This window comes from Saccopteryx leptura, chromosome 1 (assembly GCF_036850995.1).
Source record: "Saccopteryx leptura isolate mSacLep1 chromosome 1, mSacLep1_pri_phased_curated, whole genome shotgun sequence".
In the NCBI taxonomy this organism is placed as follows: domain Eukaryota; kingdom Metazoa; phylum Chordata; class Mammalia; order Chiroptera; family Emballonuridae; genus Saccopteryx; species Saccopteryx leptura.
Window position 1 is genome coordinate 302520663 of NC_089503.1, and position 13882 is coordinate 302534544.

Genomic DNA, 13882 nt, shown 5'->3' on the forward strand with positions numbered 1-13882 from the left:
CATACACTCACACTCACCCTGAATGGAAGATGGCTTCACCCCTCTGCGCTGCCACTTTGCCATCAGATGCACTGGGGGGCAGTGCTGGAGCACACTTTCAGGTGACATTCCGGTGCCTCCGGGCGCCAGCCCCATATCATTAGCAGTGCACAGAACTTACCTGGAGTTCTCCTTTCCACCCTTTATGGGCACATGTATTTTTTTTTAGGGAAAAGTTTTTTAGCTTTTATTTCAATTCTAAAAGGGGTCAATGATCCACTAATGGCTAAGAACAACTGCTTTAGTCCACCAGCATTATCTTAGGTAATTCTCAACCAGGAGGGATAAGGCCACCCCAGATGGCATTTGAAAAAGTACAAGTGCTTGTTTGAAGTTGTCACCATGACTGGGGGACACGATTTGTTATTTAGCAGGTGTGGGCCAGGGCTTCATGTGTGGGAAAGGCAAAACTGAGCAATGAAGAACTGTTCTTCCCAAATACCAGCAGCACACCCGTGGAGAAACTCTTTTAGGGACAGAGACCCCAAGGCCATCCCTGGTTCTCCCACGAACCACAAAGCTAGTTAGTAGCAGAGTTGGTTTTTATCCATAAATCAGAGCAAGAGGTGTGGCAAGAGTCCACGTTATTTCTCCTTGTCACCCCGCAAATATACCATAGCCGATGACAACCAAAGACTCAGAAATCCACCTCACCTTCAAAATTCCAGCATTTTCCACAAAGAATCCCTGGGTTATTGGTCTTCTGTAAAATCAAATGAGGAATTAGGAAAGGAGTAGTTTCTATTTGGGAAAACCAAAGCATAGATAAATGACCCCATTAGCTCCATGTTGCAGAAATGTGCTTTTCAGCTGCTATGAACGGGTGATGCCAGCCTCAGATGGTGAAATGTCCTCTGCCTGTTAAAGAGCCTGTCTTGGGTAGTTCTTTCTCTATAAAAGGAAAGAACCATTAATATATAGCATGATGCTTGCTGCCTAGTTCACTGCAAGCGAATGGCAGGTGCCTTGGACTCCCTGGAATGAGTCGGGAGGAATCGGTTAAAAGTAAGTTCTGTGCGGTTGGGCACACGGGGGTTTGCTTCCTGGCTCTGCCTCTGAATTGATGTGTGCTCTCGGACAAAACGACTTAATCTCTTTGAGCCTCAGTTTCCTCAGCTGCAAAGTGGGGATAATAATCGTATCTGTGAGGATTAATTGGGTAATCCGTGTGTAGTGTCCTGCAAAGTCCCTGGCATATGGCGCGGCTCAGTAAACGCTAGCTGTGATTACCCGCGATTATTATGACTGTGCCTGTGATTAAAGACAGCTTTGGGTTCATGGTGTTGGTGCCAAAATCACTTTCAGAGGACAAGCTTTAAGTTGATTTTTAGTCTCGCCCAGCTGCCCAGAATGAGAGTCAGTAGACTGTTTGGGATTGGAATCATAACATTTATGAAGTGCCTACCGCACACTGTAGTTTGGGTGAAAGATGGATTTTCTTCCCATCTGCCCATCCCAGCATCGCTTCGCAAGTGGGCAAGGGAAGGCTCGGGGAGCCACCACAAAGCTGCCTCTCTCGTCTCAGCTTCCCAGTCTGTCAGGTGTTCAGGTGAACAACGGTGGCCTGGGTGAGCAGAGAGGGGAGATGACAGCAGGGTGGAAGGAAGCCTGGCTTTCCAACTCGTCCGAGATGGTAGTTTCCTGGAGAGGGAATTCCGACCAAAGACAGCCACAGACTGTTCGCCAATCCCTCATCCTCCTGAAAGGAAGCAGACTGTGGGGCCAGGAGGAGGTGTGAGGGGGAGACAGAGGCCTGATCGGCAAGACCGGAGGAGAAAGGCTACCGTCTGACCACACTTACCACAGCCAAGTCCCCATGGCTCCAAACCATTATGGTTTGGGTCGATTCGGTCTTGCTATTGCTGCTCTCACTGATGCACAGTCAAAGGTTTGGGTGTTGCCAAGCCAGCTGTGGTCTTGGTTTGGAAGAGGCATCCAGAGTGTGAAGGGAAGTCAGGATTTCCCTTAGCTTCCAGTTCTCAAGTTGGAACCAGCCTCTTTAGTCTGCCATGTTGAGACTCGTTCTTGGCTGGGTAGACAAGAATGATCCTTCGTCATCATCATCAGCAGGAGCAGCAGCATTACTATCATTATTTATTATAATTTTTAAAGGCCAATTCTCAGCAGCCCCTTTCTTGTAGTAATATTAAAGTACAGCTAGCTGGTACTTGGCAGGTAATGCATAAGCTTCACACATTAACTCAAACTTGGCGGCATAAATTAAAAACAAAAAGGTTGATGTGGAGCAGTTATTTCCTGATGCTAAGTGTTTCACACTAGGTGTACCCCAGGCTGTCTGTGTAACTGAAGCAACCTTCCCCTTTGTATTTTCACACTTGGAAAACAACAATTCAGGAAATGAAACCAACGTTGAAATGTCTCATAATATTAAATGATACAATAATTTGGGAGCAGTCTAGCTGTACCCCATCCACATCTTGGGGAGCTACACTGTGTGCGTGTGCACATGGTGTGTGCGTGTGCACGCACGTGGGCACACAAGCCCATGCACGCATACCTTTATGCAGAGTGGTGGATGAGTATTAGCGTTCAGAACAAAGAAATCTAAATTTTCTAGGGAAATGCCCTTATGGCTTTAGTAGCTGGATTGACACCCATTCTCTCTGCATGTCCTTCCTTGTCCACCCCCGGCCATGACATAAAAGTTTGTAGTATGGAAAAAACAAAGTAAGTCTGGGTTTCCTGGGGCTTGTGTCGGCGTACCAGGCTCCTCTCAGATCTCTCTGCCAAGATGGGACCACGCCAGAGGGTTCCTCAGCCTGAGGAACAACTGCACTACCTTCCTGTGGGAGCTGCTGGTGCACATTGTTGTGACATGTGCCATACCTTCCCTCTCTCGCTGCCCCGGGGCCAGAGGAGGGTATGCTTTGAACAATGTAAAATTCCTCCCCAACAGCTGTGCAAAGCAAACTCACAGCTTTCAACTTCCATCTCAGGGCCTTGCGCTTGCTTTTTGAATATAAAGTCCTTGTCCATTCAGAGGTCTCTCTTCCTCATTTTCTGGCCTCTAAAAGGGACCAATTTGGAAACTCCTTTCTGAGGGAAGCGAGTCAGCCTTCTGAGGTTCTCTGTTTAGTTTTGCTTCCTTCTGGAATACGCTTTTCCTGTGGACTGTATCCCGATCAGGGAACCACTGCATAGCCCCTGGGAAGCCAGCATCTCGTGAACTCCAGGGACCTTGTCCTCCTTCAGCTCTTGAGCCATGTCAGTTTCAGAGCGCTAAGTTAAATAAGTTTTAGCAGAGGAACCATGCGGAATGAGGGGTTTACGAAGAACGGGCTAGGAATCCATCTCCTTGCCGCCGCTCCGTCCTGTCTGGACCCTATGTAGTTGCAGACCTGTCCAGGGGTCGAGGGTTTTCATGTGAGGTCTCACCAGAAAACAGCACAGAGAGGGTGGGCTCTTCCTCCTCTAGATCACCCAGCACATCTTGGTTTGGGGAACTGAGAGCATGCCCGTTGCATCTTCTGGTGGCTGTCGTTGACTTGCCGTCTGGTCTTCGCTTCATTTTGTGCCTCCTCTAAAGCTCAGTGTATTGTGTTTTTTGTTTTGTTTGTTTTGTTTTTTGTGCTTCCTAAGATAGGTGCCACCCTTCCCAAGGTGTGCTGAGAGGGAAGGAGGCTGGTTTTAGAAAAGAACGTCGAGTGGTAGAGGAAACCCACACAGCCCTACTCGTGTGAGTTCATGTCTCATTTACTCCATGTAACAATTCCAAGTCACTCCTTCCTTTTTTCCCTTGTACAAGCCTTTCCCTCCCTTGTTGGTTTTGGATTTATCCGGCCCCTAGTGAGTTAACCTGCGTGTTTCCAGTTGGAATCTCATGCTATTTCCAGGCTGCCAGCCCCCACGGGTGCTGGGGAATAATTGGTCTGTCCTCGCTGTCGTTTGTAGCACCTTCCCTTTGAGTGTCATCTGTGCATTTTAATTAATCTGCCACTTTTTCCTCTCTTCCTGCTTCGGATCATTAATAAAGAGATTAACCAAAACCAGACCCATCCCCAGCGGAGGCTCCACCAGGATCTGTCTCTCCCAGCTCCCTGCCTTGTCATGGGTCAGAACGTCTTCATGTGGCCCCACTCATCTTTAGGCCTCAGGACCTGGGTTCAGAACAAAGCCAACTTGAGTTAATTTTGCAGTTAAGACACGGGGAACACGCTTAGCCGATCTTTTATATGGCCTTAGTTTAATATTTCCACCGCATTCCTTTCCTTTTCGTCATTCCACTTTAAATCCGTCGTTTTCCCGCCTCTCTTCCTTTCCATTCCCTGGACAAGATGTTAGGGTTATCTGGCAGGATGTGGTCTTCTGAGCCTTTAGCATTAGTCAGAGACCATGTCGTAGCTGCAGAAATTCTCCATAGAATTAGGCCCTTCTGGATACAGCTGGCCGGTGTCCTTGCTCACCCCAGCCAGAGGATGCTTTTGCCTCCAGAGGATGTGGCTGTACCAGAAGTCATGAAATCTCTTGAATTTGCCTATTAAAAACATGGCAAATGTAAGAGTGCTTTCCCATTTGATCTCATGGCTCCTTCCTGAGGAAAGTGGGAGTCTTTATGTCTCCTTTGTAAGTCACCCTGATTTCCAGCATGGGTGCCAAACCCAGAGCTGGAGAGGGTACAGGCAATGCTCGCAACACATGGCCTCTGCAGGGATGGGTGACCTGCAGAGGACTGACCTTGGGGAGCATCAGGCCCAGGAGGGGCAGGAGTAACTGCATTTTCTTCATTGATTTCATGGGGAATGTTTTTTTTATCAGGAATATGGGGAGGAGAGGACTGGAGTGGTGGCCTCAAATCCCTGGAAACTCTGCTTAGAGCTGAGGCTTCCTGGGGAGACGCTCAACATGCTGGTGGCAGCTGTCCTGGCTCCACGCTGGGAACTTGAGCTTCCTCTGGATATAAACTCTCTGGAATGTTTGAGAGCAGGGACAGACAGAGAGACAGTTACAGGATAATTGTTTAGAGCATCAACTCCAGAGCCAGACTATGATCAGACCATGGCTCCGCTGCTTATTAGCTAGTTATTAAACCACTGTATGCCTCAGTTTCCCCATCTGAGATGGGGAATGTAAGTAACCTACCTCAGAGGGGTTGTTATCAGGATTGGAGAGTACCTGGCACATAGCATTTTTGTTCTCAGTGCTCTCGCTCTGACCAGGCTAAAAATCGACTCCATACCGAAGCAATAAGTGAGGTCTTTTGTATACAGTTAGGAGGAGCCAGAGCGTGTTGGGAGAGGGAGATTGGAACTTAGCAGAGACAGCCTTCAGCTCTTTGGATGTGGTCAGGGCACACCTGGTTCCTGCGACGGCTCAGAGCCTGTGCCGCTCTTCACCCCAGCTTCCCTTCCCATCTCAGCTGCCTCTCGAACACCCAGAACCCTTCTGTGTGTATTGTAAACTGAGCCAAAAAGGAGGAATCAGAAATTGCTCTCTTTTGAGTATTTGGAGGGATGGTGAAACCTTGCAGGAATGTTGCTCCAGGGACTGAGAAAACACCATATGTGGGAAAGCATTTCTAAGCGAGGGAAGCAGCATGTGCAAGTTGGTCAGGATCTCGGAAAACTCCTAGCAGGGGAAACAGGCACTGGGGAGAGTGTAGGAAGGGGGTTTTACTGAGGTCTTTAACAGGTCTTTTTCCAATTATAGCCAAGAAGAGCCTAGGGACCATGGCCTACTTCAGAGCCAGGGCCTGTATTTTCTTTGGGAAAAGAAGGCAGAGTTGATTAGCTTCCAAACCAGACTTGGCAGAAGTCCACACAGATCGCGGCCCAGTAGCAGTGTCTTGGGTAGATCTTGATCATAGTAGGTGCTCATTCAGTAAATGAGACCAGCCCAGTGCTGGGCATCAGGCACGTGCGGATGAAAAAGACACGGCTTCATCATCAGAGAGGAGAGATGCCGACAGTGGTGACAGGAGGTTCTTTGTTTATAAACCACAGTGAACACCAGAGAAGGAGCGCAGAAGTCTCCCTAAATCCAAAACTCCACTGGTGTGCCTTTCCCAGATTGTACTGGCACTGCCTTTTCTCTCCCCAGCCCCTCTGCAGGGCACCAGTCCTCTGGGACTTCGTATGGGTGCATGGAGGGCAGGCAGCTAACATCTCTGCTGCCACAGGTGATTCGGGTTTATGTTCAACCAATACTTCCAGTGTGTCACCCTGTGCCAAATACTGTGCTAAGTGCATCCGTGCAGGTTTCATTATTTACCCCTCACAATAGCCTCGCTAGGCACAAGCCACATGATTTTTGTTGAGTCAAAGAACTGAGTGCCACCTGTCACTCTCTGCTGCTATTTAGCAGTCTGACCTTAGACACTCTATTCGGCACCACGCCGGGCCTCACTTTTCTTATTAGTAACGCTGAGGAGATGACCTAGGGTCATTTCCGGTTTCCCCATTGTGTTTTGGTGAGTTCCCTTACCAGTATTCATGGACTTGCTCTTTATGGAAAATGCTGAAAGCAGCTTACCAAGCAGTGTCCAAGCAGAAGCCTGCTGGGTTTTGATGCAGCCTTGCAAATAGCTCAGGACCACTGACTGGTCTGCAGCTGATTACTCCCATTCCCACTCCCCCTCCCACAGCTGACTACAAAGCATCATGGCACTGTTTGGGGCTTGATGGTAATAAACAGTGCAGATCCAGAAATGGCAGGACCCCGTCTCAGAGACATTGAGCAGCTTTGTATACTATTAACTTTTTTCATGTGTCCCACCCCACCCCCACTGGTGGCAGCCTGATTTCTCTGTGCTGAGTCTGTGTGTTGGGACTCTAGAAGGGGGTAGGGCTGTCTAAATGAGTCAAGAGACCTGTGTTCGAACCCACCAAATGCCTTGGGGCTCCCACAGGCAGTGTGCACGGAGGTGGGATGGTAGGCAAGTTCACCAGGGTACCAGCAGTTTGTATTGTCTGGAAAGAATTTTAAAACAAGAATAAAATCAATTGAAAGTCAGTTGGCTCTTTATGCTTGCCATGCTTTGGCAATTCATAGCAGTGTCCGTGATGACCTATTTCTTCTGACAACCCTGTCCTTTCCTGCTTCTCCACTGAGTTCCCTCCAGCCTTGGTCACCGCTGCCTGGAGGGAAAAAGCAGGCAGTCTCCGGGGCCTTCTCATTTCCCACGACCCCAAGCTCTCTCTGCCAGATTCCAGCCAAAGTCCTAGCTCCTGTCACCGCTCTGAACGTGACACCCTGCTCTGCAGTCCTCCACGGGCTCTGCCCATTCCTACCAGCAAAAACTGGATTTCCCTTCTTACCCTCAAACAATTTTACTGAGACGGAACATCTTAGCTCCAGTACGGGGAACCCATTGAGCTCAGGGTATAATGCTCTATGGTTGCCATCTTGAAATCCTTAGGAATTTTATCCCTGAATATATGTTTTGTAAGGGAAGTGCACGGGACCGTGGAACACATGCCTGGAGACTCCACAAATTGGCTCAAATGTGGTCCCACCCCCTGCAGCCTCCCTGCCTCTAAGTAATTCTTGCGTGAGGCCCTGCAGTCCTCGCTTCGGACTCGGGCTCACCACGCTCAGACCTCCACCTCCACCCTGCACGCACTGTGGTGCGCGGTGGTGCGGACCCGCGCGGAGACACAGACACAAACAGGAAGGAAGCGGCTCCTGGCCTCGGAGCGGAGACAGCCTAGTCAGTACGCCATGGAGGGCTGTGAGGGACACACACCTGTCGCCATCGCCGTTCAGGAAACTCGCTGCAGGAAATGCGGAAGTGGCGGTCGCGGCCGCTGGGGGGCCTCATAAGGTTAGTTTTGGAACCCGGCAATGAAGAACGAGTAACAATTCAACAGGAGAGGTGATGAGTGTGTGCAAGGCGAAGGGAAGAGCACGTCCACTTGAGTCGTAGAGCGCATTCAAGTGCCTTTTGAATAGTAAATGGAGCCAGGACATAGGAGGTGTGAGCCCAATCGTAATGTGATGAAAAAAAAAGGGAGATTGAGTCCGGAGTGCAGAGCACCCTCATCTCGATCCCTGTGTCTCTCCTCTTCTTGACACTGTGGTTTAGGGTTTCCTCATTTATAAAATGGAGTTGGATTAAATGCTTTTCTTTCTAATACCTGTTGGTTCTGAATGGAGGCCACCAGCCATTAAGATACAAGCTGCGTCCGTCAGCATCAGCCATCATCTGTCCTGTCAGCTCACACTGGTACTGACTCTTATTCTACCCGGGACCTCCTCCCCACTAACCATACTTGATCTCTTTCCTTATGAGCTGCTAGTCCATGTATTCAGAGTTTATAATGGCTGGGTTTGGGGGAGGTAGTAATTTTGGGGGGGGGGGTAGACATTTGGTCTCAAATTATTTAATTGCAGTTGTATTCTGTTTGGGAGTGGGGAGGTTGCCATACGTCCTGTGTTTTTCAAGTTTCATTTTGTTGGTCCTGAAAAACTGAAGGAAATGTCACTTACATGCAGGGTGAGAGGGAGATGAGTTATCCTGTGAGAACAGTTTCCTAGCATAGTACAATTCCTAAGGCAAACTCTAAGGTTGGGCAGCAAAGCTAGAATCCTTTGCTTAGCTTTGACCTTGAGAGAGTCAGTTGTCCAGAAAGCGGTTCCCATGGAAGAGAGATTGTCCTCTTATCAGAGAGACAGGCCAGGAGCCAGGAGGCGGAAATTGGAGCAAAGTGCCTGCAACATTGCTGGCCTTTGGGGACATGAGAGCAGCTCCTCAGACAAGATGGGAAAAGAGACTGCGTCTGTGAGCCCTGGGAACAAGTTAGCATGGGCAGGCTCAGACACAGGTACTGGGTAAGCAGGACGGCTTTCTCTTTTTCATGCCACCTTTGTCTCCCTTCTGTTCCCCCACCTCTGGATTTAGTCAAGTCTTCCTGAAAACACCAAAGGTGAACCAAGGGAAGGGTTTTTATTTTCCATGTTTAAACACAGCTTTGAAGAGGAAACAGTGTACCCCTGGGGGCCAGCTAGGTAGTAGCTATGGTAATTAAAGAATAGATACCTCCAGCCTGACCAGGCGGTGGCGCAGTGGATAGAGCGTCGGACTGGGATGCGGAGGACCCAGGTTCAAAACCCCGAGGTCGCCAGCTTGAGCGTGGGCTCATCTGGTTTGAGCAAAGCTCACCAGCTTGGACCCAAGGTCGCTGACTTGAGCAAGGGGTTACTCGGTCTGCTGAAGGCCCACAATCAAGGCACATATGAGAAAGCAATCAATGAACAACTAAGGTGTTGCAACGAAAAACTGATGATTAATGCTTCTCATCTCTCTCTGTTCCTGCCTATCTGTCCCTATCTATCTCTCTCTCTCTATTTCTGGGGGAAAAAGAAAAAGAAAAAAAGAAAAAGAATGGATACATCCAGTGGGCAGGAGAATCACAAGGTACAGGTGGGGATTACACAAGTAGCCACCCCAATAGTTTCCCTCCAGGGCCAAGCTTTGGAAAATCTGGGCTTTGCTCTAGTGAGAGAGAGAGAGAGAGAGAGAGAGAGAGAGAGAGAGGCCAGTGAGACAAGTATCTTGAGATCAGCTACTAATTCCACAGACGCAGTGGAAACCCCATGTTGAGATTATACTCTGGCAACAGAATGAGCGAGTTGATGGGTTAAAATGCCATTTATACAGGAGACAACAGAATTAAAAATTCAACACTGTCCCTGGCTGGTAGAGTATTGGCCTGGCATTGGATGTCCTGGGTTCGATTCCTGGTCAGGGCACACAGGAGAAGTGACCATCTGCTTCTCTAGCCCTCCTCCCCCTTCTTTCTCCTCTCTCTCTCTTCCCCTCCAGCAGCCATGGCTTGGTTTGAGTGCCTTGGCTGAGGCACTGAGGATGGCTCTATGGAGCCTCCGCCTCAGGTGCTAAAAACAGCTTGGTTGCAAGCATGGCCCCAGATGGGCAGAGCATGGCCCCCGATGGGGGTTGCCAGGTAGGTCCTGGTTGGGGTTCATGCAGGAATCTGTTTCTCTATCTCCCCTCCTCTCACTTGGGAAAGAAAAAAAAAAAAGAGAAAGAAATTTAACCAGTAAAGGAAACATTTTGTAAGGAAAACTTTAATAAGCCAAACAAGAAAAATTAATCAGCAAGGAATCTTGCTATGCAAGGCAAGTCCGGCTTGTTGATTGTTGCAGCCTGTCCATCTTCTGCTTCCGTCTTGTGACGAAAGTCTCTGGGCAGCAGTTAGATATCCTGGGGAAGCATGGTTCCTAGAGAACTTAGCAGAGTAACCTGAAACTCAGGCCCTCTCGCAGAGTGGACAATGGCCCACATGTTCATTGACAAGGATGGGAGAAGAGCTCCAGCAGGTGTGGCTCCGCCAGGGAGGAGCCCATCTCTGATGTTGCTATATAGAAGCAACCCGTCCCCCCAGCTTCCAGGTATGCCTTTGAGAGACCCCAGGAGCTGCAGCTGGAGGTCAGTAGCACTCTGTTTCCTGAGCCATTTGCAAGGCTGCTGCTGGCAATAAAAGATGGTAAATACACATTTATAATTTTCAGATTCATCTTCTTCGTCATTTGCCAAGGTGCAGTGGGTTGTGGTCCTTTCAGGCTCAAGTGCTGTTTAAAGAAGTGTTGGGACATCATTCACACCCAACAGAAAACAGAGAGAGTAGACATCAGATGCAGGGGCCGTGGCTGCGGCAGCTGAAGGTCTGCAGTCCTGCCTCTGTCCTTGTGACCTGGGTCCTAGGAAGAGACCTAACCCCTTTAAACTGTAATTCTCTCCACTAATGTTTTTGGTTTATTTTGTTTAAAAAATATACTTTGCCCCCTCCCTCATGCTAATATTAAATGTGCACATGTACGCACACATGCACACACACACACACACACACACACACACACACACACACACACGCACACACACACACACACGCCCATCTTTCCCCTCCACACAGCCACAGTGCTAGGAGGAAGACTTGAGCTGAAGGCACTTGGAAGTCTAGGCGGGAATGGCGCTTTAGAGATTCAGAGGACTGGTGTGAAGGCAGCAGTTCCCAGTGGTGGGGCAGAGATAGCCGAGCTCTGTCTCTGGACATCACGGAGTTTTGTTGGCTCAGCGAGAATGGTGACAACCCGGTCTCTCTTAACCCACACAGGGACACTCGGCCTCAAGCAGCTGGCCCCAGAATGGCATGGACTCAGCTACCACAGCCTACTATTAACACCTGTGTTTCCTTTTTTCAGATCTTACAGGTGAACAAGGTGATGTCCATCTTGTTTTATGTGATATTTCTCGCTTATCTCCGTGGCATCCAAGGTAACAACATGGATCAAAGGAGTTTGCCAGAAGACTCGCTAAATTCCCTGATTATTAAGCTGATCCAGGCAGATATTTTGAAAAACAAGCTTTCCAAGCAGATGGTGGACATTAAGGAAAACTACCAGAGCACCCTGCCCAAAGCGGAGGTCCCCCGGGAGCCGGAGCAGGGCGAGTCCGCCAAGTCGGAGTTTCAGCCGATGATTGCAATGGACACTGAACTGCTGCGACAACAGAGACGCTACAACTCGCCCCGGGTACTGCTGAGTGACAGCACCCCCTTGGAGCCCCCTCCCTTGTATCTCATGGAGGATTACGTGGGCAACCCCGTGGTGGCGAACAGAACATCGCGGCGGAAGAGGCATGCGGAGCACAAGAGTCACCGAGGGGAGTACTCCGTGTGTGACAGCGAGAGTCTGTGGGTGACCGACAAGTCATCGGCCATCGACATTCGGGGACACCAGGTCACAGTGCTGGGGGAGATCAAAACCGGCAACTCCCCCGTCAAACAATATTTTTATGAGACGAGATGTAAAGAAGCCCGGCCTGTCAAAAATGGTTGCAGGGGGATTGACGATAAACACTGGAACTCACAGTGCAAAACGTCCCAAACCTATGTCCGAGCACTGACGTCAGAAAACAATAAACTTGTAGGCTGGCGATGGATACGGATAGACACCTCCTGTGTGTGTGCCTTGTCGAGAAAAATCGGAAGAACATGAATTGGCATCTCTCCACATATATAAATTATTACTTTAAATTATATGATATGCATGTAGCATATAAATGTTTATATTGTTTTTATATATTATAAGTTGACCTTTATTTATTAAACTTCAGCGACCCTCCAGTATATAAGCTTTTTTTTCTCAATAAAATCAGTGTGCTTGCCTTCCCTCAGACCTCTCCCATCTGTTAAAGCTTATTTTGTGACCCAGCTCCCAGGAGCCGCTCTGTAAAGTCTATGTGCACCAGTATTTTGCATCCAGTATTGTCAAGGCCATGACTGTCATTTTAGTAAACTTGTTAAAATCAGATGATGTCAGAGTTCTGTATAGACGCAGTAATATCACCCTCCTGGTATACTTCATGTTTGATTAATTAATTAAAAGAGCTGTTATCACCTCCATTGAAAATGATACCCGGTGGCTTTGAGCCCCAACACTTACTTCTGGCAGCAAGTTCACTGTCAAGAACTCGCTCTCCTTTCTCTGGCGTCAGCTTTGCCAACCGGAATTATGATTTACCCCAGTGGTGTGGTCCCAGAACAATAACAGTGAACCTGGCAATTTTAGTTTTGAAAGTTTCTTTTCAGCACATTTGTTGTTTGGGGTTGTTTAAAAGGGTTGGATTTCTTTCTTTTTCTTTTTTTTTCTTTTTTGACGTTGGTGTTTGTTTTGCTTTTTATAAGTGGTTTTCATCCTTCAGACACATAGGAAAAATTTTTTTTAACTATTTGTAACAGAATAATTGTATGGTTACCCAGAAGCAAACTGAAATGGGTCATGAATTATCTACACACAGAAGAGAACATACTTGTCACAGAACCTTTGGCACATGGCCTCCCCCTCCTCTGGTGGTGCCTCCTAGAGCTGCAGTCAGACCTGGGTTCAAATTCCAGCTCTTCCCCTGTGACTTGGGGCCAGGTTTGGAAGCCTCCCCAAACCCATGTCTCTGAGGGTCAGGAAGTCAGGTGGGGATTCTGCCTACCTCACAGGGCTGTCCTGGGGAGTCAGCTAAATACACCCGGTGGACTTCCAGCACAGGGTAAGCATTCAAGAGTGGTAGTCCCTTCTCCCCACTCCTCCTTTCCTTTTCCAGCTGTCGTGTTCCTCTGTATCATTTTTGTTTGATTCACCACTTTGAAGTGAAAAAGTTTAAATGGAAGACTTCCTAGTGCCTACTGGGTTTTAGAAAGGGTCACAGCAGCCCAGCCCCTGTGAGCATGGTCACCTCTGTCCTGCCACGACAAGCCTGAGGAGGACACTGGTGGTCCCCGAGGCCCTTTTCACACTGGGAAGTAACTCATCCTCTTGGGACTGGAGCCTAAGGCATCGCATCTCCCATCTTGTCATAGATGCAAGGCGCCCCCTCTCCCACTGTGGAAGCTGCCCTACTGCCCAGAAACCCTTTCCTGTGCTTCCCTGGATGGCCCAGCATTCAAGCCCACGTGTGCTCTATCTAGAACAGCCTGCACGCCGAGATCTCTCTAACACATGCCTAATAGAAGACGTGTCCTTTATGTGTCATGAGCCCTTGAACTAAGCTCAGCAAATAGCAGTGATTTGATTAAGAGCATTGTTCTACTGTGCTTGATTCTAGATGCCTAAATGGGAGGGCAGGAAATGAGGAATCTGCCCCATGCCCACTGTAGGTTAGACACTTTCAAACGTGGCCGCCATTAGTTGTCACAGGTCCTTCGAGGTAGTCACGATTATCTCCAGTTAACAGATGAGGAAACTGAGACTTGAGGATTTAACTTGCCCATGACCACTGAGCGGGTCAGTAGCAAGTGAAGATCTAATGTTTGAATGACGACACAGTCTAGTTTCCTCACTAATCCCTCCCTTTCCCATTTCTTCATGGCACATT

General features: G+C 48.6%; 1 protein-coding gene across 2 annotated transcripts in view; it reads left to right on the forward strand.

The window, feature by feature from the left end:
- NTF3 (neurotrophin 3) overlaps positions 1 to 12286 on the forward strand; it is a 67905-nt gene extending 55619 nt beyond the window's left edge. The window contains exons 1-2 of one of the 2 annotated variants that reach the window (XM_066361223.1): positions 8728 to 8826; positions 11218 to 12286. In XM_066361223.1, coding sequence (XP_066217320.1) covers positions 8800 to 8826; positions 11218 to 12012 — 822 coding nt within the window. In that variant the 5' untranslated portion in view covers positions 8728 to 8799 and the 3' untranslated portion in view covers positions 12013 to 12286. Of the gene's footprint in view, positions 1 to 8727; positions 8827 to 11217 lie in introns of those variants that run through there. The other variant, XM_066361224.1, reaches the window with a different exon arrangement.
- The last annotated feature ends 1596 nt before the right edge of the window (positions 12287 to 13882 follow it).